The sequence below is a fragment of the Canis lupus genome, chromosome 25 (genome assembly GCF_003254725.2).
Source record: "Canis lupus dingo isolate Sandy chromosome 25, ASM325472v2, whole genome shotgun sequence".
In the NCBI taxonomy this organism is placed as follows: Eukaryota; Metazoa; Chordata; class Mammalia; order Carnivora; family Canidae; genus Canis; species Canis lupus.
The window spans coordinates 49,030,918-49,056,794 of record NC_064267.1 but is presented as its reverse complement, the minus strand read 5'-3'; the positions used below and the strand labels follow the sequence as shown (position 1 = coordinate 49,056,794).

The following is a 25,877-nucleotide window of genomic DNA, read 5'->3' as shown; positions in this document are numbered from 1 at the left end:
GGCTTCGCTCCCTCTTAAAGGAGACGCGCCGACATTTACGCAGCAGGTGCTCCAGGGCCACTTGGTGCCCAGCAGTGGGTGTGGTTACTGGCCGAGCACTTTCTGAGAATTGCCTAGAAATTTGATTTTCACATTTCCTATTACAAACTTGTTGATCATCATGGTCTCTAACACTGGCCTTCTTCATAGTGATTTGTGTGCCTCTTCGGAAGGGTAGAGACTAACTTAGGAAGCAGCAACCCGTGGCTTGTTGCTGCCCTCTTGCTTTTGTTTCCTAATGGATTTCTCCCTGCGTTCCCCCTTCCACTCTCTGGGTTCATTCTGTTCCTTCCTGACGTCATGCCTTCAGGCCGGCTTCCTTTCAGGCTCTACTGAACTCTCCACCTCTCCCTAGGGTAAGGACCACGTGGCTGTCACCCACACGCCTCCCCACCCTGTCCCCTTGACAGTTCCTGGCGGAAGGGTTTCAGCCCGTGTTACTGTGACAACCTTGTTTCTTGCCCATCATTTTCTTCTCCCTGCTTTCCTAGGAACCTGTCAATAGTGGAATCCCAGCCCTCGACAAATCCGTCCAGAGGCAGGAGGCATTCTAATCACTGAGGCCTCCCTGGAGCTTCCCCACGTCCCTAGACCGGGTGCCTTGTGGGCCTGGTGCTGCCCTCCTGCGCAAGCCGCCGCCTGGCCTCCTGGTGTGGGCTGCCCTCTTGCTGGACACCATGTTGTCCTCTTTCTTGGGGAGGAGTACATCCTCCAAGGGTACATGGAACATAAATTTTTAAAGACACTACAAGTCTTTAGCTTGACTTTTAGCCTAGCTGAAAATACTCCCTTCAGAATTATGCAGGTGAAGGCCCGCACTCCTCTGTGGCCCAGTGTGGCATCTGACGACTCCAGAGCTGTTCTGACCCCTGACACTTTGTACATGTCCTGTTATAGTCTCTCCAGAAGTTAGACGATCTCCTCTCCAGTTCTGAAATTTCAGTGATGTGTGTTGGCAAGTCTTCTTCCATTGGGTTAGTGCTACGCTGTCCTCTGGAAACGTTGCCCTTTGTCCTCAGAATTTTCATCTGTTGGAATCCACTGTAAGACATGTGACCATTTGTTTGGCCACCTTCAGTATTGGTACGTTAGGTCTTTCCTTTGTCAAAATCCAAACTGCATACTAAACTAAGACAGAGTCTATTGCAGGGCTGTTGGCCTGCGAACCAGGTAGCCCACAGCTACAAAAGCAATGAGTTCCTGGCTGTTTACAGGCTAAGAGGCCTTAATGGAACAAATATGAAAGGCACTTTGTTTTCTCAGCTGATTGGTTGTCTAGTGGTGTCCTTTCTTATGTGGACGGGGTAGCTGGGCTAGGGAACAAGAAGTCCAACGGCAGAGTGACAGACCCAGCATTTGGGGGCTGGCTGGTGTCGTCCTCTGCTGACTTCTGGGAAGAGCCTTCAATTCCTGTAAGGTTGTTTCCTTGACAGGCCTGCAGGGATGGCCTCCACTCCATCCCTGACCTAAGGGACTCCATTTTAATCTGGTTCTATACATTAGGCTGGTGGGATTCCCTGAGAAGCTTCTTTCCCTGATACCCGGCTGAAGAGTTGATGTACGGAAGGCTGAATGTGACACACTTCCTTTCACTCTTGCACTGGGTTGGGGCAAGTACCACTGCCCAACTGTGTGCAGCAGGGTCAGGACTACGTCTCAACCTGGCTCTTGGCCAGTCCTCCCACTTTCACCCACAGCCACTTCAAAGGTACCTGAGCTGCTGATTCCAGGGCCTTTGGGAGCTCTGCAGTGAAATCAGATTCTCAGATACTCTCACTTCTTACAAGGTGGTTACCTCAGATGTTTCTGTACCAGTTACCATCCTCCGTTTTCTTGAGAGGTTGATCCCTAAATGTTGTTGCTATTCAGTCATCTTAGTGGATTTGTACATTTTTTAAAAAGTAAAACTCCCCTGTCACTTTAATGGGATTTCAGAAAGGAATTATGGCAAATGGCCACTGTACAGAGGCTAATCTGGGAATTTAAGTGTCCAGCTGAAACTGTGGGCTTTGTTACCACACATGAAAACCGGACAGTGCAGGAAAACCACTCATCTCTGCCACACAAATTGAGCTGGTTTGGGACAGAAAGTGAAAACACCCTTCCGTCCGAGCAGGAGTGGTGTGTGTGCAGCTGGGGGTGGGGAGTGGCCAGGATGCGAGGAATGAAGAAGGTATCCGAGACAGCAGGCACAGAGAGCATCCTAGTGGTCTCTGAGATATGCATACATGTTTTGTTTTTTTTGTTTGTTTTTATTTTTTTTTTTTTTTTTGCATACATGTTTTTATTTAGTTCCTTCCCTGCTGGGTTCATCCCAAAGCTTCATACCTCACCCTCCCGCTGTCAAAGTAAGCCACATGTAACAGAGGCCCAGAAACAATGGTGCCCACAGCTCTCCACCGCCTCCCCCTGCAGAGCCCCACAGGGACAGTTCGCTCTGCTTGAAAGCCGTGGGTTTCAAACACTTTAAGGGCACGTTCTCTTCAAACTGGAAACCCCACTAAGTAAAACAGGCTTGGCCGGAAGTTTAAATCTGTGCCACATTCTGGGTGCCTCCCTAGAATACCAAGATCCCTCAGAGCAGTTCAAAAAAGTTCCTCTCTCCGTATCATTACAAACTTTCCAAGGAGCCCATCACGTGGCTGAAATGTGTATTCAAAGATTTCACAAGACCAATTTCTACCCGTTGAGATAAACAGTCCGAAAAAGTAAGGCATTGGGGATGGGAGTTGAGTTAAAGGGTAATAAAGCGTTTATTAAAGTTACAATAACATATCAAAGATGTCCGTCATACTTGTGAAAACTCTTCACCAGGCACAAGTGCAAGAACAGTCGCCGTCCCAGCAGCAGAGGGCAAACACACATTCGTTACCGGAGTGGAAGGGACACGCAGGGACTATGGCGAACACTCCCTGCAGCATGTCTCCACGCACACAGGCCCCTGCGGGTCACACTCTCATGCCCACCACCAACCAAGCACTGTGCCAACACTGCAGAGCTGAGCGGGCACGCTGGGGCTAGAGCACAGCAGGAAGCTGTGACTTCAGAGGTACAAGAAGCTGTGTTCACAAACACCACACTCAAGCTGCATTTACACACATTCGTACATTACTTGGTGGAGATCTGAAATCAAAACAACAACAAAAAAAAAGGCTGCCCATGTATTCCAGACACTGGGTGATTACATGTTAAGGCAACAGAAGTGACCCCTGCTCCCCGCCTCACTGCTCCGTCGGCTTGTCTGCCTAGGATTATAAAGTGTATTTCTGTACATCACTACACTCCAAGGTCTGCGTGGCCCTCCCGTGGAACTCTCCTGAGACAAGCCCACTAACCACTAAGAGTGCACACCAGTTATTTTATTCCACACCGAGGGGTCAGGCTGTAGGGGGGTGGGAAGGAGATAAGAGTAAGTCAGGGAGAAAGGTCACATGGCCACATGAGGCACTTTCAGCAAGTAGATAGGAGTTGGTGGGGAGTCCAGACCACTGAGGACTGGTCACCATGCGCCTAGGCAGGCGGCCAAAGGGGCAGGGCGGAAGCCTGAAGCCTCAGCCCCAGAAGGCCTGCTATTAGCGCCATCACCAACATGCAACGTGCCCCAGGCGCTCAGGGGTGCCACAGGCCCCGAGGCCCGAGGTAAGGGCGGGCCCCACTGAGAAGGCCACGCAGTACTCCCAGACAGTGTTTCTCATGGACGCAGGAATGGCTTGATGCCTACCCCAGAGGGCGGTTCTGCCACCGCCAGGACATAAGCATGACCCTCCAACTCCACATGTGGTGACCTCAGAGCTTACTCTTAGACTACCAGGCAGCAGAAATGCTGTGAGAGCCTTCAACAACATAAACAGGCTGTTTTAAGAATCCAAGAGGAATTTCTCATCATCATGTAAACATACACCATAGCTGGACTGTGGTTCCCTGGCTCTGGGACTTCAGAGACTGGCAAACTTAAGAAGAAACTCTGGGGCTTGACAAAGAGCAGCCAGTATTTTATCTTCATCTTACAGCCAAGAGCATTAAAAAAAAAAAAAAAAAAAAAAAATTATGTGTGTGTGTGTGTATATATATATATATATATATATATATATATATATATATTATCACCTTTGTTACATAAAAGTACATTTTATCACCCAAGTTAGGAAGGACATTATCTCAAAATAAAATACAAACCTCTAGGTTGAATAAACTTGACCTCATAAGTTATTTAACATGTGCCCTTGTACTTACTGACATGCACAGAGCCCTCTGTGCCAAAGGCCTATGCTATGGGCCCCCATGAGCATCGCTGCCTGGTGGGGGGGGGGGGGGGGGGCACAAGGTCAAGCCCGATCCCCAAGGTCACAGGCCCTTCCAGCACCTCCATCCCCTCAAATGCATATCCACTGAGAAAGGGACAGGAGTCACGAGGGCAGTTTACAGTCACAGGGAATGCTCAGTACAAAGTGCTCTCACACACGTTCTCCCGTGTGTCCTCCCAAAAGTCCTGTGGGCATGTACAGGTGTGAGAGTGCAGCCTCCACACTGCCTGGGGCCTGCCTGGGCCGTGCAGCAGCATGCAGACAACCATGGGCAAAGCATTTCCCTCTAAGGTTGATTTTCCTTTGCTCACACCTATGCTTGCTGCATGTTCCTCTCCTCCTACTTCTACATGAACCCTTTATTCAAAAAAATCAATGCAAGAAAGAAGGTAAAAAGAAAAAAGGATGGCACTTAAGCCTGAGAACAGAAATATAGTCAACATTAGAAAACTGCTAATTGTCCTCTTTTTAAAATCACCTAATGGGTGCATGTGGAAACTTCCCAAATGTCAAAACAGAACATCAAAAACCAAGCATCAAAAAACAAAAAAACAAAAAACAAAAAAAAACAAGCATCACTGCCTTCAACCCTTTTCTAGAACAAGGCAGGACATAAATAAATAAATACATAAATAACATAAGTAATAGGAAAAGGCACAGCTATGTGTGACATTGATGGCTTTGGGAAATACACTCAAAATCCACACCCAAGATGCCAGAGCAGAATTCTCAGAGGTATCCCTGCCCACCTGTCCACAGCAGCCAAGGCCTACAGCAGGACTCTGTTTGAGGGGAGAGACGGGACACTCCTGGGACCAGGCTGAGGGGGACACTCTGGCTCGTTCCCACGGGTCTGTCGTGCCCCTCCTTGCGGGGCTCTGGGGCCTGCCAGGCAGCAGCCTCATCACACCACCACCACCACGTTTCCTTGCTACGTGGGACCTGGGTGCCCCACACCTCAGAAACATGATTACCCTATCCTTGCCAACAGAAAGAAAGGGAGCTTTAGGAAAGTTACTCACAACAAGTAGGAATGGCCTTAAGCAACGATGTACACTGTTTCCAGATTCATGTTTGGCGGCTATGAAGTTTCAGACTAGAGGGTGAGCCTCAAAGCTGTCCAGATTCCGAAAGAATCAGCAGAGTCTGGTTGAACAAAGCAGCAGACCTGTCCTCTGCAAAGGAAGAGCGGATGCCCTGGTGTCCTGCTGCTGGCCTAGAGCAGAGCACACTCCAGGGGCAGAGCAGGAGAGGCCCCACCTCCTGACCCTGCGCTCCTGACTCACACCGCCTCCCGGGCCAGGTCTGGGGGAGACAGCAGTGAGGGTCAGCTCAGTCCATTCCTTTAAGAGACCCTGGAAAAATCGTTCAAGACCCCAGAAATCAGCCCCGCGCTTACTTCCCTGGGCTACGGACCCTAAGACCACGCTGCTGGGCCCTTGCCTCGGCGCAGCCGGGTGGTCGTGCCTACAGGTACGAGGCTTCTGCCCTGGCAGCATCCCCAAGCACTGCTTTCCAGAAGGTCCAGGACAGAGCCACTGTCTACCCCGGGCAGTGCTGGAGAGGCCCGGTCCATAACGGGCCTCTGCAGAAAGCACCCAGGGGGGCAGACGCAGAGTGTGCCTGGGGAGAACCTGAGCCAAGAGGGCAGAGGAAAGGGGACCCAGAGTTGGAAGAGCTGAAAGTAAGGTGAACTACCACCCACACTCTCTCAGCCCTACCAAGAAGATGACCAGCCACTGCTTTCACACCACTGGTGACAGGAGTTCCCTGCCAGTGGCTCAGTCCACCCATGGGTGGCTCGAACTTCTCCATGTGGAGACAGAGCCCCACCTCCCCAAAGCTCCCGCCACAGCCTCACTGCGGTCCTGGGCCCACCCCGAGTGCCACAAGGAACACCCCTGATCCCTTCTCAGCCACGGCACCTGGCTCTGGCTCTAACGGCCCTCACCAGCTACCCACAACCCGCAGCTCACAATGTCACTCTGACAGGCCCCAAGCTCTGCATAAGCCCAGCCAACCAGGGCCCCCAGGCCTTTGGCAGCAGCGCACACGCCGAATCGCAGGCTCCGACAGCCATCCCACAGTTACACTATGGCCACAGCTTGTGATAGGGTCACTGTAGCCACGTGGAGCCTCCAGTGATTGTCTTCCCCCCGAATCATAAGGGACTCTTCTCCCCTCTGTCCCCACGCATACACCTACAGGTCACAGCCCAGCTTTCTGGCAGAGCCGTCCATGACACAAGGAGGGGTTTAGAATTCTATCCTCGAGCCAACTAAGACAATGACAGGCACTGCGTGTCTCCTCGGCTAAAATATACAGTGCTGTCAGTCATGAAGTAAACCTGCATCATTAATTCAATGATTACAAATTAGATCTCTCTTACTATAGAAAACCTAAACTCAGATTTGGAATTTACCCATTTCTAAACACTTCTGAAGGTGAGAATCACCACGATTCCACACAATGGTCATCAGAGGCTTCAAACTACCAGATGTGGTTTCCCAAGAAACGGCGTCACCTGGAGAGCTCTGAGGAGGCAGCCAATGGCCCACCTCTACAGACACAGCCAGTCCCGAGCTGCACAGCCGGGATGTGAGTGACCCCTGCCCACAGCCAAACACCTGGGGATGATCACTTAGCTCATCTCACCTACCAGCAGCCCCAAGGAGGCAAGGGAAGACCCCTGACCTCACTGCCCCATCCTTAGGTTCAAGGAGCAACTACAAAGACATCAGGTCCAAAGAGGCAAAGAGCAATCAACCAAATGCCAGATGTGTTGTCCACTGGACACTAAGCAACTGGAAGCTTGGAACCATCCAGAGGGCAAGTGAATCCCCCCGTCCTGGAGTGTGCAAGGACTAGAAGGCAGCGCCACAGGTGTTTCCTCCGGTTAGAACTGGCAGTGAATGCTGTTTGGAGCAGTCCTTGGTCCAAATGGAGGCAGTCGTTTTCCTGGCTAGATCTTCAGTGTGGGCCTCCTAAGATCAATCAGTGTCTGGAAGCTCCCCAAAGTGAAGGGGCAGAGAATTCATGAGACCTGCTGGCGTGACACTAGGCACAGTTAGGAATCAGAACAGGTGCAGTGCTGCCAAAGGGTATCCCGTGAGACTCTGAAAGGATGCAGGTACTGACTGAGCTAACACAGCCAATCCATGCAGCCAAGAAACCCTCTTAGAGACAATTAACAGAGGACACTGCTGCCACAAGAAGAGAGCACTGAAGTGGCAAGGAAGGGCTGTGTGTAGACAAATGCCACATGTCACCCCCAGGAGCAGGGAAAACAAACTAGCAAATTCATGAACTGCATTTCCGTACTCTACTTTTTTTTTTTTTTTTTTTTTTTTTTTTTTTAACCAAAGCTCTCTTTTCATTTAGGTGTCAGAAGGTTTTAATCAAACAATGAAATTGAGAAGTAAAAATATAAACAGAAGCACAGTTCTGGAAAGTGCTAGGCGTCTTCCCCACTGGAGCCATTAGCAGGCCTCCAACCTTGGCCCGTACTCACACACACCGCAAGGCCCACTTGGTTAACATGCTACCGTGAGAATCCACAACAGAGATACTGAGGAAGAACGAAATGGAATTTTGTATGAACTTTTCAGCTGACAATGACCCCAGGACTGTCCGATGCCCCAAGCACCTGAGATGGAATTACAGTCCACGAGAACAAGGCGGTTTCTGCTTTACCAGGAGCCAAGTGGGATTCCATCAGCAGCACAGGATGTGGTTCACGGGGGCAAGAATCGGCGTCAACTTTCACGGCAGATCACCTTCTTCTCACTGCAATCAACTGCTGCACCGGAATTCTACTCATAAAGCAGAAACTTTTTTATGGGGTCTGGCAGAGGCAGCGAGGGAATCAGATGAAGCCGGTATTTGCCAAGAACTCTTCTCACGGCCACACGGCACAGACTCAGCAAGGTCCTGGGGACACCTGGATCGCCGTGGGAAGAAAGGGAGACAGAGGGAGCGAGGTTAACTCCAACGACCGCAGGCAGGACTGCACTGACGCTCACTGCCAGCTCCCAGCTCTACAGTGGACGGCGGGCGGGGGGGGGTCCCTGGTGAGGAAGGTCTTGTCATCTGCTCCGCCCGGCTGTGGAAAGGCTGGGATCTCCCCCTGGGCCACCTGCTCACCGTGACAGCACCTCCTTGACTGTGGTTAATTTCCTAGACAGAAATCAGAGCTGACCACTGAAGGTGCTGGCAGGTGTGAACTGACCCTCACCCTCTGTCAGCCTCGGCTCCTGGGGGATCCCAGGAAGTCCAGGGGGACCCAGGAGACACAGGCTGAGTGCTCTATGAGGCCTGCAGGCTGACAATTTTGCTCTGGGTCAAAACGCCCTAGCCACGTGTCTGCCTTGTGAAGCAGGCACAACCCAGGCAGCTTCGCTCCACCAGGATGACTCCAGTGACCACTTCTCCAACCCTTTCGGGGAAGGCTCCATGGGAGCACGTTTTAATGACTGGCTGAGGAGACCCCAACAACAAAAACACAATCAACTGAAGTTCTGTAAGAGGTAAGGGTCAGAGAAAAGGTTTTCAACTCAGATGCCCTCAAGACCCAGGCAAGGAGGCCGGGCACGGGTGGGTCACGGAGGGCCACAGCAGCCCACAGGAGGTGCACAAGGCCAATTTCTGAGTCCCGGATAGAGTCTCAGAGAAGAAGTCCAAGCCCCAGATCAACTGCACACAACCTGGCTATCGATTTATTAATTCACTAGCAAAATCTTTCTTCATAAATAAGCAACTATGGGAGTTTATCCTAACAAAAACCAGACATTATCACATAATAAAAATAACGGTATTTGAGTGGGAACTGAAGAAAGGGAAGGAGGACCCCTAGAGGAGGAAGGGCTTGCAATTTGTCGTCAGGCAAACATGGAGAAACTATGTGTAAGTGAAGGAATGTGGGGTCACAAAGCAGAGCAGAGGGGTAGAGAGACTATAATTCCAGGAACTTCGAACATGTACTTTTATATATTCCTTTGTATCAACTCTTGGGTGTCTAGGAATTTGAAAAGGCCAATCTGGAAGTAGTCTGGAAAATTCCTGGTCCTGACTAAAGATTCTGACTAAGAGCTTCACTGGAAGGGTTTTTTGTTTTTTGTTTTTTTGTTTTTTTTTTAATCACTATAGCCCGATTCATTCGGTTGAGCCAAACAGACTGCAAATCAGAATGGAACTCAGGCCACTTACTTCTGGCCTCTTTAAAGACTTGCAAGGCCTCGGGGTCCACCTTCCTTCTGCCTCTTGACTCAGGGCCCAAGGATTCCCACTTCACCAGGTTCAGGTTGGCTCCAAACTCTACGAGCAGGCTCACGAAGGCTGCCTCACAGCCGTGACGCAGGACGGCATCCATGACACACCCGGGGGAGCCCCTGTAGAAGCCCTGCGTGTTGACAGGACCATTGCAGTTGAAGTCGGGGTTCGCCCCAGCCTGGAGAAGCAGCTGGAAGCACTGGAGGTTGTGGTAGGCTGCGCTGATATACAAGGGGCAGACCACCAAGGAGGTGAGGCGCCGGGAGAAGGGGGGCCGGATGTCAGGAGTCAGGTGGTGGTTGACATCGACGTCAGCCCCATACCTACAGGGGAGACACAGGGACAATGAGACCTTGTGGGAGACCAGCCAAAGTCAACAGATACCCACCACACCCTGAGGAGACAGGCCTGACCTCCGTGAGCACCGGGGAGCCGCTGAGGAGACCCCACAGACCACGATGGTCTCACGACTTCCAGCAACGTAAGACACTAGTTAACAACTTGGAGTCCACTCACACAAAAATTCATAAGGGAACTCTGTAAGGCCTGTGAGGAGCTGACAATCTTATGGCTATTTAAACTACTTCAAAACCAAGGGGAAAAAAGGAAAAATTCCAAATTCATTTTACGAAATTAGCAAAACAATCCCCAAACCTGACGAAAGCCACACCATAAAAAAAAAAAAAACCTACCAACTAATTTCACTTATGAATATCAATTTAACAACCTCCAATGAAATATTAGCAAAGAGAATCCAAAGTATATTAAGAAAGCAATAACCATGACCTCAGGAGGGTTATTCCAAGAATGCAAGGGTGGTTCCAATAGGAGAAATTCTAAGAACACAGTTCATCACATTCACAGAACTAAGAGGAAAATCATGGTTACCTCTACAGATGATAAAAAGAAGGCATGGGCCAAAACTCAACACTAATGCAGGTTTATAAATACTCAAAAAAAAAAAAAAAGTGATAGACATTTTCTTCATAAGATAAAACCCAGATGTTGGTACCTCACCTTATGGGAAAGGGGCAGCTCTCCTATGGAAGCCGGGGCAAGCCGCCTACACCTAGCCCACTATTATTAAGGCATTTTAAAGATTTATTTACTTAAGAGAGAAAGCGTGGGCACGTGCACACACACGCACACACGCACGCGCAGTGGGGGTGACTGGGGGAGGTGGCTGAGGGAGGCGGGGGAGAGGGAGAGCGGAAAAAGCAGCAGACTCCCTGACATAGAACTTGACCTTAAGACCCTAACGCATCACGACCTGAGCCAAAATCAAAAGTCAGACAATCAACCGAGCCACCCGGGGCGCCCCTATTCAGGCCTTTTAAATAAAGTTATTAGTGCAATCAGATAAAAGAAAGCAATTAGTCAATTAAGATTATAAAGGAAGAGGAAATTTTTTCCCTATTTTCAGAGGATATGACTATGTCTGAAAAGCCCTAAATAATTAATGAAAATACAATAAGCAATAAGAGAATTTACTAACTAATAAAGTTATAAAAGCAATAGACTTCATACATACAAAAATAAGTTCAAAAACAAAAGGAAAAAAGACCTCATTTATGACATCAAAATAATTTTAAAATGAGATATCTAAGCATAAACTTCACAGTTTGTGTCCAAAATTTGCAGGAGGTAAGTTAAAAAACACTACTAAAGTCACACAAGTAGACGTCAGAAATGGAAAGATTCACCACTGCCTTAAAGATGAGGGCTCAACATTATTAAGCGGTCAATTTCCCCTAGGTTTATTATATAAATGAAAATCCCATTCTTAGAACTATATAACTTGATTATAAATATAAATAAACAAAAGTAACATCTCTGGAGTTACAAAGTTGATTATAAAGTTCCTTTGGAAAATCAAACAAGAAAAGATGTAAAAAGCAAAGCTTTTCTTTTTTTTTTTAAAAAAAGATTTTATTTATTTATTCATGAGAGACACAGAGAGAGGCAGACACAGGCAGAGGGAGAAGCAGGCTCCCTGTGGAGAGCCCAATGTGGGACTCGATCCTGGGACCCCGGGATCATGATCTGAGCTGAAGGCAGACACTCAACCACTGAGCAACCCAGGAGCTCCAAAACAAAGCTTTTTACCATAAAAATTAAAGAAAAACTTTTGCATGGCAAAAAAACAGCATAAGCAAAGTAAAACAGTAAAGTGGAAAAGTTGGGGGAATATTACAAAAGATTAATATCGTTAATACATAAAGAACTAATAAAAGGAAAAGATCAGGGCACCTGGGTGGCTCAGTCAGTTAAGTGTCCGACTCCTGGGTTTCAGCTCAGGTTGTGATCGCAAGGTCCTGGGATCAAGCCCCAAGTTGGGATCCACATTGAGCACGGAGTCTGCTTGGGACTCCCCTCTCCCTCTGCCTTTCCCCCATGCTCACTCTTGCTCTCTCTCAAATAAATAAATCTTTTGTTTGTTTGTTTGTTTTAAAGGAAAACATCAACTGTTTTACAGGAAAATGAGCAAGAGATATTGACAGTGGTAGGCATCTCTCAGCCATTTGAAAGGATGCTCAGCCTCACTCATAGCACAAATGCAAATTAAAACTACTTTTACACCTGAAACATAAAATTATATGTCAATTATACTTAACAAAACAAACGAACAAACCCTACCCTGAGATACAACTTCTCACTTATCACACTGGGGAAAAGCAAAATTTTATTGACCAAACTTTAGGAAACAACAAATCTCATTCAGATCTGGGGGCAATGCAAAATGGAACAGTCCCACTAGGAAAACATTTGGCAAGAGCTGGCAAAATTACATAAGCATTTACCCTCTGACCCATCAATCACACTCTTGGAATCTATTCCCAAGATACATTTACAAAATTCTGAAAAGATGCATGCACACAATTCATTAAAACCTTATCCATAGCTGAAGGCAGGAAACAACCCACAGGTCCCTCAAAAGGAGACTGGTTCAACAAACTGTGGTCCATCCACATAAAGCAGCACCGAACCACTATGAAAAGGTGTGAGGAGCATCACTAAATACTGCTCTGGAATGACCTCAACACATTTAACAAGTGAGAAAGGCAGGGCAGTGAAAGTGTGTAGCATGCTACTGTTTATCTGAGGGAAAGTGGTTACAATACATACCTGTCTATGACACAGACCTAGACACATAGACACTATGCTTATTTTTTAACAATGGAGCAATAAACCATATAAGTTTTAAAAAGTCATCTATAGGGGGTTGACGGAGACCAGCACAGAAGTTAGACTTCTTTTAATATACTTTGTTTTACAGATTTGACTTGGGAACCATGTAAATATATGTCATAAACAAATTAAAAACAATCCACAAAAGTTAAAAGGAAAAAAACAAAACAAAACACTTTAACCCAACTGTGTTTCCAGATGGTGCCATCATGTCCTGCCTGCAGGTTGGCTCCTCTTTTCAACTATACCAAACAACCAGACAGCCAGGCTACTCTCAACATCAGATGACCTAGAAGGACCTAAGACAGGAAGCAAAGCTTGCCAACAGGGAAGCTTCATGCAACATCCCCGTTGCCGCCGCCTGCCCCCCCAACCCCCATGAGCTCACAGCAGTCCCTGAGATAATCCTTATGGCCATCCAAGAGCTCTTCTCTTCTGAGGCCCACTGACAGCCCAGATGTAAGGAAATGCATCTTTCACGGGACAGATGCATGAACAGTCTGACCTGGAAGCCTCATTCTTCAGCAGAGCCGATCTCTAAATGACTGTAAAAAGGCAGAGGCTTCTGGGTCCCCACAAGAGACCTGCCCTTATCTTCTGGGAAGTCCAAAAATGTGACTTACTTCAAGAATTTGGAGTTCTCTCAGCCCAAGTGCAAACTACCAATCTAGGTCTCTTTAATCTAAGCAGAGGCCACTGACTCAAGCATGGACGGCAGCCTAGCTCAGTGAATCAGTCCTGGCAAAGCTAAGAGGATGCCTCCTAAAAGTGCTGCCTGGCATGGAGTATTGTTAGCCCACATGAGATGAGGAGTCATGTGTGAGAGGGAGCAGCAACATTAGACTGGTTACAGATGGGGGATTGGCAAAATAAATATATATGTTAAGGATAAGGGGAACCAGGTCTCTGTCAGAAAAGCAAATAAATTTGGAAAAGGGAAAAGTAGGAAGGCCTCTGTGGTACCAGACTGGATTAGAAGCATCCGGGTGAACTCAACTGCCAATGTATGTAGATATAGAAATGTGTTTATATATAACTTAGGGTCTGTCCGATAGGAGGGCTGAGAACAGAATGGCCCATATGTAATAAACACTATCAGTATCCAGATCTTGGCTTCTAAATACCATTCTCCATTAAAAGAAACCAGGACTCCTTGGAGAAATGACTAATTCCAGGGCTAAGACAGGCATGACGCTAGATGAGCCTAGAATATGCTGTTATAAGACAAAATAAGAAACTGTTCAAAGGATGCAGGGGACGTGTCATGACAAAGTTGGGCTCCCTGCAGCCAAATCCGAGACCATCTGAGCGTCAAAGTAAGTAACAATAATGAGGGATTATAACTCCCGAGATAAGGGAGGAACCATAAGTCTAACACAAATAAACAAATAAATTAAAAATTTGATGAGAAATATGATATATATGTGTTGCATGGTACCTCTCCACAAAATACGGATTAAATAATTACAGAGGGGAAAAAGAATAGTTTTACAGTGAAGAAACCTGACAGATACCACCTTAATCAAAAGATCAAAGTGAACACCAGCAGTAACAGGCCCAAGTGCAATCCTGTGCAACCGGATAGGATCTGGCTCCTGTGAGATCACTGCCCCGTAGGCTTTACCTGACTCTCATCTGAGTCAACACCAGACAGCCAGCACCTGCTTCCTTGGGCTTCCAGCACCCCAGACAGCCCTCAATGCCACACAGGTTTTGTCGGCACATGTTTCACTGCAATTAGGAAATGACAGTATGAGAAGCAGAGATGACAAGTGGACAGGCAGGGGTCTAGAACACAGGAAAGAGCATCATCTTCCAGGCCCTGATATAAATGTCTGGCCAGCAATCATATTCTACCACCGATCTCATCAGCACTATTCTGAATGTCCAAAGGAACTTCTCTCTGAAACCCACACTTCTGCTTTCAGGCAGCACAGGCCTAAGAAGAGAAAGGAGAGGCACACAGACCAATGTGCTCACAGGCCAGTCCGCTTCCCCACTGATGCCACGTAGCATCATCAGACACCACTAACACAAACATCACCCAGCCTCCTAGACACTCCAGCACGGACAGGAGTGTCCTAAAACATAGACCAAACCACACAGAAACTGCCATTTCACTTCACATACTCAATCAATTAAGAAAAAGAGAACTAGATTTTAAGCAGTGATATTTTTTTTTTCCTCCTTTTGTCAGGGACAGGTCTTCCAAAATGTTTGTACTTTTGGGCAATATGACAATCTGGTATTACTGAACTATGGGAAAGACAGCCCTTCATCCACTCATAAAAATATGCTGGATAGAATCCAGTTAATTTTAATCCTGAATATTTTCCAAAATTCCCCTCCTGCTTTTAATATCTCTGGCAAGGAACCACTGGGACAACTCAGTGAATCAATATAAGTTTTGCACATACAGAAACACCACTCCTTACCTTCTTTAAAAAAGTCAGCAACATATATCAAGGGAATTTACAAATAACAAAGTAGAATTTACTTGCAGAGAAACAGCAAATTACGGCGTGACAGCAAAGAGCCCTGCATTATCAGGGCCAAGGACCTAGGAAGGCAACAGCTGACATTCTATTTAGATTATATTATTTGTTCAGTAAATCAACCATATCACTCCCATTTTCCAAAAGTCAGTAAGTCAGTTACCTGGTAATTTAGAAAATAGAAAACTTTTAAATATGTGTTCTTGGTACCTCGTTGTAATAGTAACGTCCTATGCTCCAGTAAGAGAATAAGATGTCTTAATAACAGCCACACTTTCTCAAACAGGGCGTCTGTATATGTACTTCTGGAAGTCAAGCCTGCAGTTAATTCAAAGCAGTTGTGCATCATGAACTGACTGAAATGCCTGAAGGGATTTCTGGAACCAAAAGGAAATTTCATTGATTGATCCTATTCAAAAATATTTCCAAATTAATGACTTACATTCTCTAAGATGCAAAGACATGGGACCGGGGTGGCTTAGATTATCAGGCTAAAAATCCTTAAAGAGAAGGGAAAAAAGCATCACAGCTTTATCATCTTCTAATATAACAACCATAATACCCTTGTCTGTCTTTCCAAGAGCCAGTTCCATAGTTATTTAAAAAAAAAAAAAAGTTTCACGTAATAAATATACTCTCAGTACACCCTGCGCTGGGCGAGGAGACACCAGGTCTCTTGCTCCTCAGAACTACCCCCACTGCGGCCTGTAACAATAGGACCCTTACCGGATCCTTTCCACACTGAAAACTGGCTACCTAAATAAACTGTACTCTGTCCAACCACAGGAAATGCCTCCGGAACAAGACATGGGAAAAAAAAAAAAGCATCTTTGGTAGAAAGAAGTCACTGGAGACACAGAAAATGAAAATGTAATCTGGTTCAAATTCTTTAAAAATGTAACCATAACTATAATTGAAATAACACCATAAACTATCTAAAATAATAGAAAGTGAAAGCAAAGAAAACAGAGATCATGGAGCAAAGATACAAAACATGGAGCAGCTGAGAAACCGAGAGAGACACAGACCTAACATCAGCTATGGTCATAGTGTTAAATGTATGAGAAAACAGAATCCTTCCCAGTCCACTAAGAAAGGTGAACACCCACAGCGCTGCTTAAACCCACAAAGGTTAAAACTAAATGCGACAAAAGGCCTTCAATAAAACCTACAGTTCCCTTCCGATTTGATAATGAGCATAACCCACACGCAACAACTTTTAGCATCAAACAGGAAACAAAAAGATACTAGAAATAAAAAGGGAAACTGACAAATCACAACAGCAATTAAAGACGAACAGACTTCTCTGAACGTGGGGCAGATCTGATGGTTAAACATGTAAAACAAGAGGGACCACGAGGAACACCACCGAGGCTACCATACTGCACTATGCAAATAAAACACCCGTGGTTGGTACGGCATTACGAGTAACCATAGCAACCTAACCTTTTAATGTGTGACATTAAAAAAAATTAGAAAAAAACTCAAAAGAATCCCCCAAATGCAAATTATACACTGCACATTATCTGAGCCCAATACAGTAAAAGTAGTTCATAAAAACGTGTATCCAACTTTTCTCTTCCATGACCATAAGAGCAAAGAAGAAATCGACTTTGATAATATCTGGTTGAAAAATGGGGGGAAAGTTCAGCAGATATGACCAAAGCTACACAGAAAGGTGAATTAATAACCTTGAAAGTTGACACTTCAGGGGAAAAAAATGAATAATCATTCAACTGAAAAAGGAGAGAAATAAAATTAAAATAAGGAAAATGGGAAAAATATAAAAATAGACGATCAGCAGAAAAATGAGAACTGGCAGGCAGCACTAAGAAGCAGCTCTTTAAAAAGACTAACAGACAAATCTTCCAACATGTCTGACTTTACAGAGAGAGAGAAGTAAATTCAGGCAACAGGGGATGAGAGTGTGACCCCAGGAAGGCCAGCCATGGGGCCACGTCCCCCCAAGGGCCCATGCAGGGAAACGGTGGCCAGGCCTCGGAGGGACTGACCTGATGAGCGCCTTCAGGATGTCGGCCCTGCCCACACGCGAGGCATGGTAGACGGGGGTGCTGCGGTGGTGCCGGCTTCCATTGGGGTCAGCGCCAGCTTCCAGCAGGATCTGGGCGCTCTCCAGGTGCCCGTTCACCACAGCCACGTACAAGGCAGTCTGTCCTTTCACATCCACGAGATCCACCTCGGCCCCTTTCCGGATGAGGAAGTCCACACAGTTCCCGTGGCCCGCAGTGGCCGCGATTCTCAGCGGTGTGCAGGGGAGCCAGCCGCAGCACCAGACGGACTTCTCGTTAATGCGGCTAAGAAAGAACACAGGGGGGCCGGGCTGGGAGGGCAGCTGGGAACCCCACAAGCTGCTCTGCTCCCTCTCATGCTGGCACATACAAGAAACAGAGACCCAGGGGGCAACCTCTTCAGACACTCCTAGGCTTCAAGAATGCCTCCACGTGCGTTCTGTTTTATGAAATGCTGGATCTGTGCATGGGGCAGCACGGATCTGAAAAGCCCACTGCAAAGCAGAGGAAACTGAGGCACAGGCAGACCAATGAACACTAAGCCAAGATCCCAGATTTCCTGACTCTTGGTCCAAAGTTCTTTGTTCCACAAAGAGTGGAAGGGTCTGCCCAGGGAGACACTGCAGGATGAAGAGCAGCACAACTGTTGGCAATCTGTGTCAGGATCCCAAGGCCTCTTCCCACCAGCTACTAGCTGTGAAGGCCTTGAGGTGGGGCCTTGGCATCCTCACTGGGTCCAGGTGACCACTGTGGTCCCTCTGCCTGTGACACAGCACAAATGACAGCCTGCAGGAATCACTAAGGCCAACACAGAGGGAAACTGGCTATACTAAGCTCTCATCAGAAGTGACAATCAGACCATGACTCCCTGGTGAAGGAACGCCACGGCCGTGTAGTCCACCGACCCACCACGTCAGCAGCCAACTCCCTATGCAACTCTGAACACCAAGCCTGGCCATCCACATCACTGAAGCAGTGACACAGAAACACGGAGTGGGTCAGGGGTTCCTCCTTCAGTTGTGCACTGGCTTCCACTAGCCGGAAAGGCCAAGGAACACTCCAAGGACTCATTGTCAAAGAAGCACACAGCAACAGGAAAATGTCATCTAGAAACAGATCTACCAAACCCAAATATAAGAAGGAAAAAAGCATTTGGAAAAGCAATACGTAAATACCCAGTTGAACTCTATCCTATTTCTTTTATTCTACTATTACATCTGCAAATTTAAGATTTCCTTTGGCCTTGAGTCACTCGCATCAAATATTCATGCAGAATCCATCTGATGTCTTCGTAGGACGATCCTTTCTGGATCCTTAGAGCTTTTTTTTTTTTTTTAAATACTGTTATCTATTCTGAGGAAATAATGCTAAGACATTAGAAGTTAAAAAAAAAAAAGAAACCCATTCTCATACTGTTAGAAATCCTTCTCTTGGGAGCTATTCATAAAAAGCAGCATTAATTTCAATATTGACAGGCAAGCATTTTTTTCTATCAACTCCCTGCCATCCTAACTCTGACGGGGAAACAGAAACACCAAGCATGAAGGACTTTCTGGCTGCAGGTCAGTTTCTAAGCTAGCTGGGACTCCAATCTTCGACCCACAAAACAATCCAAGAACGCCAGGAGGGAAGACTCTGTGCTCTCCCAGGGGTCCCTGGTGGGGAAAAAAGTAGTATCAACACTCCGCTGCTGCTACCAAGGAAGAGCCTGAGCCGGTTTGGAGGAAGTGGCAGGATCGAGTGGGCAACAGGCAGGGTACTACAGACAAGGAAATAAGGTGAGCGCACAGCGCATCCCCAGGTGATGGGATGATGGCCTGGGCCTGAGCCCCAGGCCCCGGAGGCAGATAAGTGGACACCAGATGCTGGAGGAGGGTACGTCAGGAAGTCTGCACCCACAGAGGGGTAAGCACGGGAATATAACAAAGTTAGGTGAACTCACGTACACAGCTTAGGGTAAAGAGCCCCAGGAGACTTGGAAGGGGGCAGGACGACTCTTCAAGAGAATAACAGTGCTGCCCTCAAGACTAACATCAAGAAAGCTGACACCAGAGAGAGCCAGAAGTTTCCAGAAAATATAAAGGCCAAGGACAGAGCTGGATTTGAACTCAGGTCTCCTCACGCTCACTGCCTGGCCATCTCCTGCAAGTCCGACCATGCCTCCTCCGTCTCCTTTGCGGCCCTGTCCTCTGACACTAGGAGCATCAGGTTCTTCACCTGCACACCAGGGAGTCCACACCACAGCCTCGTGCAGTACTGGCCCGGCCCCAGCAGTGGCGCTCACCTCCGGTAGCTCTCCTCTTGCAGCAGGCTCCGGAGGGTCTGGAGGTCCCCCACGTAGGCTGCATCATGGAGCCTCGTGTCTTCACAGTGCTCCAGCGGATGGTCACAAAACTGCTCCCTGAGCCATTCCTTCAGATTAGGACCTGCACTGAAGAGAGGGGCTCCTGTCAGCTAGGGGAAACCTTGCCAATACCAGGCAATAGGGGGCACCCTCTGCCGCGGGCCCCTTTGTCATCTGGACACCGGGGCGAGCTCAGGCGCTCAAGAATAAACCACTCCCGTGCTCCAGAAACTCCCAGTGCTTAGAAAAATATAGAAAGCTTCCCTTAATGAAACAAGCACATTCTTGACACCAACCTGACAAGGGTAGTAATTTTTAAGTGGGGCCGGAGGTAATGAGTCAACCCTGCTGAAGAATACAGAAGATCCTCAATAAAATATTAGCCAGGGGCAATTTAAAATAGGTATCAAAAAATCCACCATAGCATTACTCTATCTATCCCAAGAATGTAGAGGTGTCTTAATCGTGGGGCACACCATATAATCATCTCCTATGTTACAAAAAGATACTTGCATCTGGCAAAATTCAACAGCCAAACAAATGCTGCTGTCTGCAACATGGGTGACTGCAGCAAGCTGACCTGGGCACTGACCTCACAGAAGTCTCCAGGAGAATCTCATCAGATGGTAACCTAAGAGGGGTACACTGCTGAATATAGGTTACACCTCAGGAAGAAGGAACATTTAAAAACATATGCATATAAATAGAAAGCCAGCTTCACATAATGAAGACTGGAAAACTGGAAAACAAAAAAGACAACTAGAGATAAGTGCTCAACACCATACCATGTGCTTGGACAAGATGAGTCAATGCTAGAAAAATTTTAAATAGCAACAAATAAATTAAGCAGATTAACAAACCTCTTTTGGGGGGGGTATATGAGATGTGACAAAAATATTATAAAAGTCTATCTGAAGAGGGCGCCTGGGTGGCTCAGTGGGTTAAGTGTCTGACTCTTGGTCTCAGCTCAGGTCTTGATCTCAGGTCCTGAGGTCAAACCGCACACCCCACACACACACAGAGCATGCTAGGCATGGAGCCTACTTTAAAAAGAAAAAAGGTTTATTTGGAAATATGAATGAAAATCACTTAATTTTTAGTACACATGGGAAAAAAATACTACCCTACCAGTTAACAGAACGTATTCTCGGGACGCCTGGGTGGCTCAGCAGTTACGCATCTGCCTTAGGCTCAGGGCATGATCCTGAAGTCCTGGGATCGAGTCCCACATCAGGCTCCCTGCATGGAGCCTGCTTTCCTCTCTGCCTATATCTCTGCCCCTCTCTCTGTGTCTCTTATAAATAAATAAAATATTTTTTAAAAAGAACTTATTCTCATTTGAATAAAAAGATAAACAGAATCAATTGCCCAGAAAAAATCTTAGTATAAAGATAAATGGGTATCGAAATCTGTGAGGAATAAAATAGTTGCCATAAACTGAATGTGTCTCCCCACAAGGTGATGGTATTAAGAGGTAGTGACTTTGGCAGGTGACTGCATGGATCATGAGAGCAGAGCCTTCATGAATGGGACTGGTGTCCTTATAAAATAGACCCCAGAGAGCTCCCACACATCCTCTGCGTGAGGACAAAGCAAAAATACTCCGCCTATGAACGAGGAAGCAGACCCCTGTCGGACAAAGAATCTGCTGGTGCCTTCCTTGGTCCTGGACTTCACAGCCATCACAGCTAAGAAAATTAAGTAGTCAATGAATTTGTAAAATCAAATACCTATTTGCAAGTAATTGGAGCCCAGCTCACACTGGAGCCCAGAAACAATCTCCAGATAATCAAGAGTTTTGCATACATCACGACAGACAGGGGCACAAGGAAAAAGTAGGAGTGCACACTCCCAGCATGTGACCAGGCACAGATGGAAAGCATACCCCTCCACAGGTGGACTCTTTCCAATGGAGTTGCTTTTACATCCAAGTCAATGTCTTTTGATTTGGATGTAATGTCTTTTAAATGTCTTGTAAATGTCTCTTAAATACCAACTATATACAAGGGAGGCCTGACCACCGTAAAATGGGGGCGATGAATAAGCTTCTTTGCCCTTCAGGACTCAACGGTTCACTGGCAGGTGGGCAGGGCAGCTAGAGTTCACACACACACACATGGCTCAGCCAGGCTGATCCCACAACCACGGAGGCAGGCATCAGGGAAACTGCAGGGCTGCCCCCCCCACCCCTATCTTCCTCCAGCTGCTCTCCTCTTGTACAGCAGCTACCCTGCAGTTTCAACCCCCAGAGTGAAAAAGCTCAAAGCAGGAGCGAGTACGATTCAGAATGTGTAGAGCAAAGACTGACAGATAAGTGGGAGCCACAGATGTTTGCTAAGCTCTTCTCTGGGCCTCCCTTTGCTGGCTTCTTTTCAACCCACCGCCTGGTCCAGCTCAGTGCAGCCTCCTCTTCCCTAGCTCCAGATCCAAGGATAACTTCAAGTTTGCTTTTCTACCAGCTTCTTCACGGTCAACACAGGGACTCCACAGAGCTCTCAGACCTTAACTGGAAATCTCTGTGGCCCCTCACTCCCAGGCCTGCAACACTGTAAATAACAAAACAGTGCTGCGAAGATGTAAGAGGCCCTGCATACAGGCCAGAGCAGCCTGTCTCCCACTACCCCCCGTCTATAATGGGAAGGGGCCATCCCAGTCCTCCTCTATTCCATACGTCTCTCTCATGCTCAAATGACATCCAGACATTAAAGTCCTGATCCCTGGGGTCAAAGTCAGTACCCACCAAACCCCAGGATAGAAAAAGGGGCTTCGTTTGACCTGCCCCTGTTCACTGTGGTGTCCCCAGCCAGGGCAAGGTCTGGCCAATAGCACTTTCCTCAATAAATGTCTGTTGAGGGACGCCTGGGTGGCTCAGCGGTTGAGCATCTGTCTGCCTTCAGCTCAGGGCATGATCCCAGGGTCCTGAAATCAAGTCCCGTATTGGACTCCCAGTGTGGAGCCTGCTTCTCCCTCCACCTGTGTCTCTGCCTCTCTCTCTCTCTCTCTGTGTCTCTTATGAATAAATAAATAAAATCTTTGGAAAAAAGGTCCCAGGATCGAGTTCCGCATCAGGCCCCCCTGCATGGGGCCTGCTTCTCTCTCTGCCTGTGTCTCTGCCTCTGTATGTGTGTGTGTGTGTGTGTGTGTGTCTTATAAATAAATAAATAAAATCTTTGGGGAAAAAAGGTCCCGGGTTCGAGTCCCACGTCAGGCTCCCTGCATGGAGCCTGCTTCTCCCTCTGCCTGTGTCTCTGTTTCTCTCTCTCTCTCTCTGTCTCTCATGAGTAAATACATAAAATCTTTGGGGGGGGGGAAGTCTGTTGGAAGAATGAACAGAGAGGGATGAAAAGCGCTCCTTGAACCAGTGTCCAAGCCTAATCAGCTCTCTGGGGGGGGGGGGGGGGGGGGTCTCTCCAAAGACCCAGATGATGATGAACGTGTGTAAGGTCCAGAGCCCATAAAAGCATCTGGTACGTGGGGCGAATCCAGAGACTAACCCAGAGGGAATCCCAGCACAGGTTAGGAGGGAACGCGTCCCCCACGGAGCAGACAGCGCAGCCGCCCGCCCTGCAACTGCGCGCCCGCTTGGCGGGAGGGTCTCAAGGTGGAAGCCCTAGGTCCGACGGCCGCTCGGCTGGGCTGGGCCGCGAGCACGAGCCTCTGTCGCCCCCGGACGTGCTGTGTCACGGCCGCCGCCGTCCTGTCCCCGCCCGTGCAGGTGCCGCGGCGCCCCGGGCAGGCGGCGGGCGGCGGGGCGGAGAAGGCCCCGCGTCCCGGGCAGGCGGCGGGCTCCGGGCGCTTCCCCGAAGATGACCCGAGCCCCGTCCCGACAGCCGGGGGGGGCCTCTCACGTCCCCGGCGGCGGCTGGGCGGCGGCTGGGCGGCGGGCTCCACCGGGCAGCAAGGCCGGGCTGCAGGGGCCCACGACGCGGCCCCGGCCCGGGCACAGCCGCCGGGCTCCCGCGACCCGGGCGCCGCCCCCGCCCCGCGCGGCCCCCCGCCCCCCGCGGCCCGGCGGCTGCGCGCACGTTACCTGCGGGCCCCGGCCCGGCCCGCCCGTGGGGGCCGCCGCCCTCCGCCATGGGCGCCCCGGCCCTGCCCCCGTCCGCGGCCCCGGCCCGCGCGCGCCCCGCTGACCGGAAGTGGGCAGCCGCGGCCACTTCCGGCGCCGCGGGCAGGTGGGCCGCGGCTTCCGGCGGGCGCGCCCCTCCCGACGGGCTCCCGGGGCCCCGCGCAGGGCGCCGCCGCCTCCTCCTCCGGCCTCCCGCGCGGACGTGAGGCCCAACGAGCCGGGGCGCGCGCTGTCCGGGGTGCGGCGTGTCGGGCGCGCGGGGCGCGGGAGCCGGCGGCGCCGCGGTTCCTCCGCGGAAGTGGAGGAGTCTGGGAAAACACGCTCACCTGGGGGGGCGGAGCCTATTGCGCGGGAGCTCTGATTGGCCGGGTCCGTCCCCGCCCCCAAAGAGGGGGCGTGGCTTCGCGGGTGTGGGCGGGGCCTAGGTTATGTGGGCGGGGCCTCGCGGGTGTGGGCGGGGCCGAGGGAGGTCCCCGCGCTCCTCCTGGGGCTGCAGCAGCCGCGAGAGAGCGTGGATGCGACGCTGCGGGACGGGCAGCCCTGGTCCCTGCAACAGGCTCTGCATCTACCTGCTAGGAAAGGGGCGCGCCCCCCGCCCCCTGGAATTCCTTCGATGAGGCCGGGGATCCCACCTATTAAATCATAGCCCCGTGCCTCTCGCAAAAGCATTTACTGAGCAAATTGGGGAACAGAGCAGTGACTCTCCCTGCACTCTCGCTTCTTAAACGTTGTCACACGGTGTGTGTTGAGTGTGCATCCTTCACGCGCTTCCCGGGGCTGCAGGCCTGGCCGCCCGGGTGGGGGCAGAGGGCTTCCTGCAGCGCTGGTGGGACCTGATAACAGCAGGCGGCACCCTGGCCCACGCTGGGGTGACGCCCGTGGAGCCGCAGGGTAGGGAGCCAGGGGTGTGCCCAGCCCGAGGGCCGTCCACCGCAGCTGCGGGCGAGGGCGACGACACCCAGGCCTGGAAACCACCCAAGTGTCCACCGTCAGCGGTGGAACAGGTAACGGTGTGGTCTGGCCATCCAGACTCAGCCTTAAAAAGGAAGGGCACTCTGGGGTGCCTGGGTGGCTCCGTGGGGTAGGGGGATCTGACTTCAGCTGGGGTTGTGACCTCAGGGCCCCAGGTCGGGCTCCCTGCTCAGTGGGGAGTCTGCTTCTCCCTCTGCCCCTCCCCCCTGCTCAGGCTCTGGCCACTCTCAAATAAAAAAGTAAAATCTTTCAAAAAGAAAAGGAAGGATATTCTGACACCCTCTACAGCATGGATGAACTTGAGGACATCGTGGTGAGAAGAGCCAGTCACCAAAGGACAAATACTGTATGATTCTACTTATAGGAGGGACCTGGAGGAGTCAGATTCATAAGGACAGCACAGCATGGGTGCCAGGGGCTGCAGGAGGGGAGAATGAGGAGTTGCTTAAGGGGGACACAGAGTTTCCGTCTGGGGAGATGAAAAAGTTCTGGAGATTGACCAATGTATGATGGTGTGAATGTACTTAACCCTACTGAAATGTATGCTGTTAAAATTAAATGAAATAAAAGGGTTTAAAAAAGGAAGGTTTATTATGTATATCTTATCACAATTAAAAAAAAAAAAAAAAAAAAGGAAGCCTGGCCCCACCCTACTCCCACCACAGAGGTCCTGATGCAGTTGGTCTGGCTGGGGTATGGCCTGGGCCTCACAATTTTTGAGGCTCAAGTGACTCTAACGTGCAGCCAGGCCTGGGAGCCCTGTCCCAGTTGGCTTCAGCTGTGCTGCCTTCCCCATCCCCAGTCCTCAGTGCCCTCTCATCAAGGGGTCAGCAGCCTGAGCAGAGCATCGCTTTGTGCCAGGGCCTGGCTCCGATGTTGCCCTTAGAACCCTGTCTCTTCTTGAGAAAGACCTGAGGCCCCACCCCATGCCTGGCCTCCCACCCCTCCTTCTAAATGCCCACCGGTGGGCACCGTGCCCTCAGTACCAGCAGGGGCTGGTGGTGGCACTAACCCCCCTCCCTGAGGCTGAGGTTAACAGCCTTGGTGCTGTGTCCAAAACACACAGTGGCTGAGACAGGACTCAGACCCAGGGCTGACACAGGCCTCACTTCTCTCCAGGGTCCCACTTCTCTGGGTCTGTTAAGCCCCAAACGCCCACCAACAAAA

At 49.3% G+C, this 25,877-nt stretch overlaps 1 protein-coding gene across 3 annotated transcripts; it reads right to left on the bottom strand.

Annotated features, from left to right (window-relative positions):
• Positions 1-2,768: 2,768 nt before the first annotated feature.
• On the bottom strand, positions 2,769-23,790 carry ASB1 (ankyrin repeat and SOCS box containing 1). Of its 3 annotated transcripts, none has more exons than XR_007405884.1 (6): positions 23,700-23,782; positions 19,610-19,751; positions 17,308-17,610; positions 9,549-9,934; positions 5,366-8,283; positions 2,769-4,042 (listed from the first exon to the last, which is right to left on the bottom strand). XR_007405884.1 is itself a non-coding variant. In XM_049101252.1 (5 exons), the coding sequence occupies exons 1-5, from the start codon at positions 23,746-23,748 to the stop codon at positions 8,156-8,158; spliced, it is 1,008 nt and encodes a 335-aa protein (XP_048957209.1). In that variant the 5' UTR covers positions 23,749-23,790; the 3' UTR covers positions 4,336-8,155. The 3 variants fall into 3 exon arrangements, 1 of the variants encoding a protein (XP_048957209.1); XR_007405885.1 differs by lacking the exon at positions 2,769-4,042 and having other exon boundaries at positions 4,336-5,518; positions 8,037-8,283; XM_049101252.1 differs by lacking the exon at positions 2,769-4,042 and having other exon boundaries at positions 4,336-8,283; positions 23,700-23,790.
• Between the last annotated feature and the right edge of the window lie 2,087 nt (positions 23,791-25,877).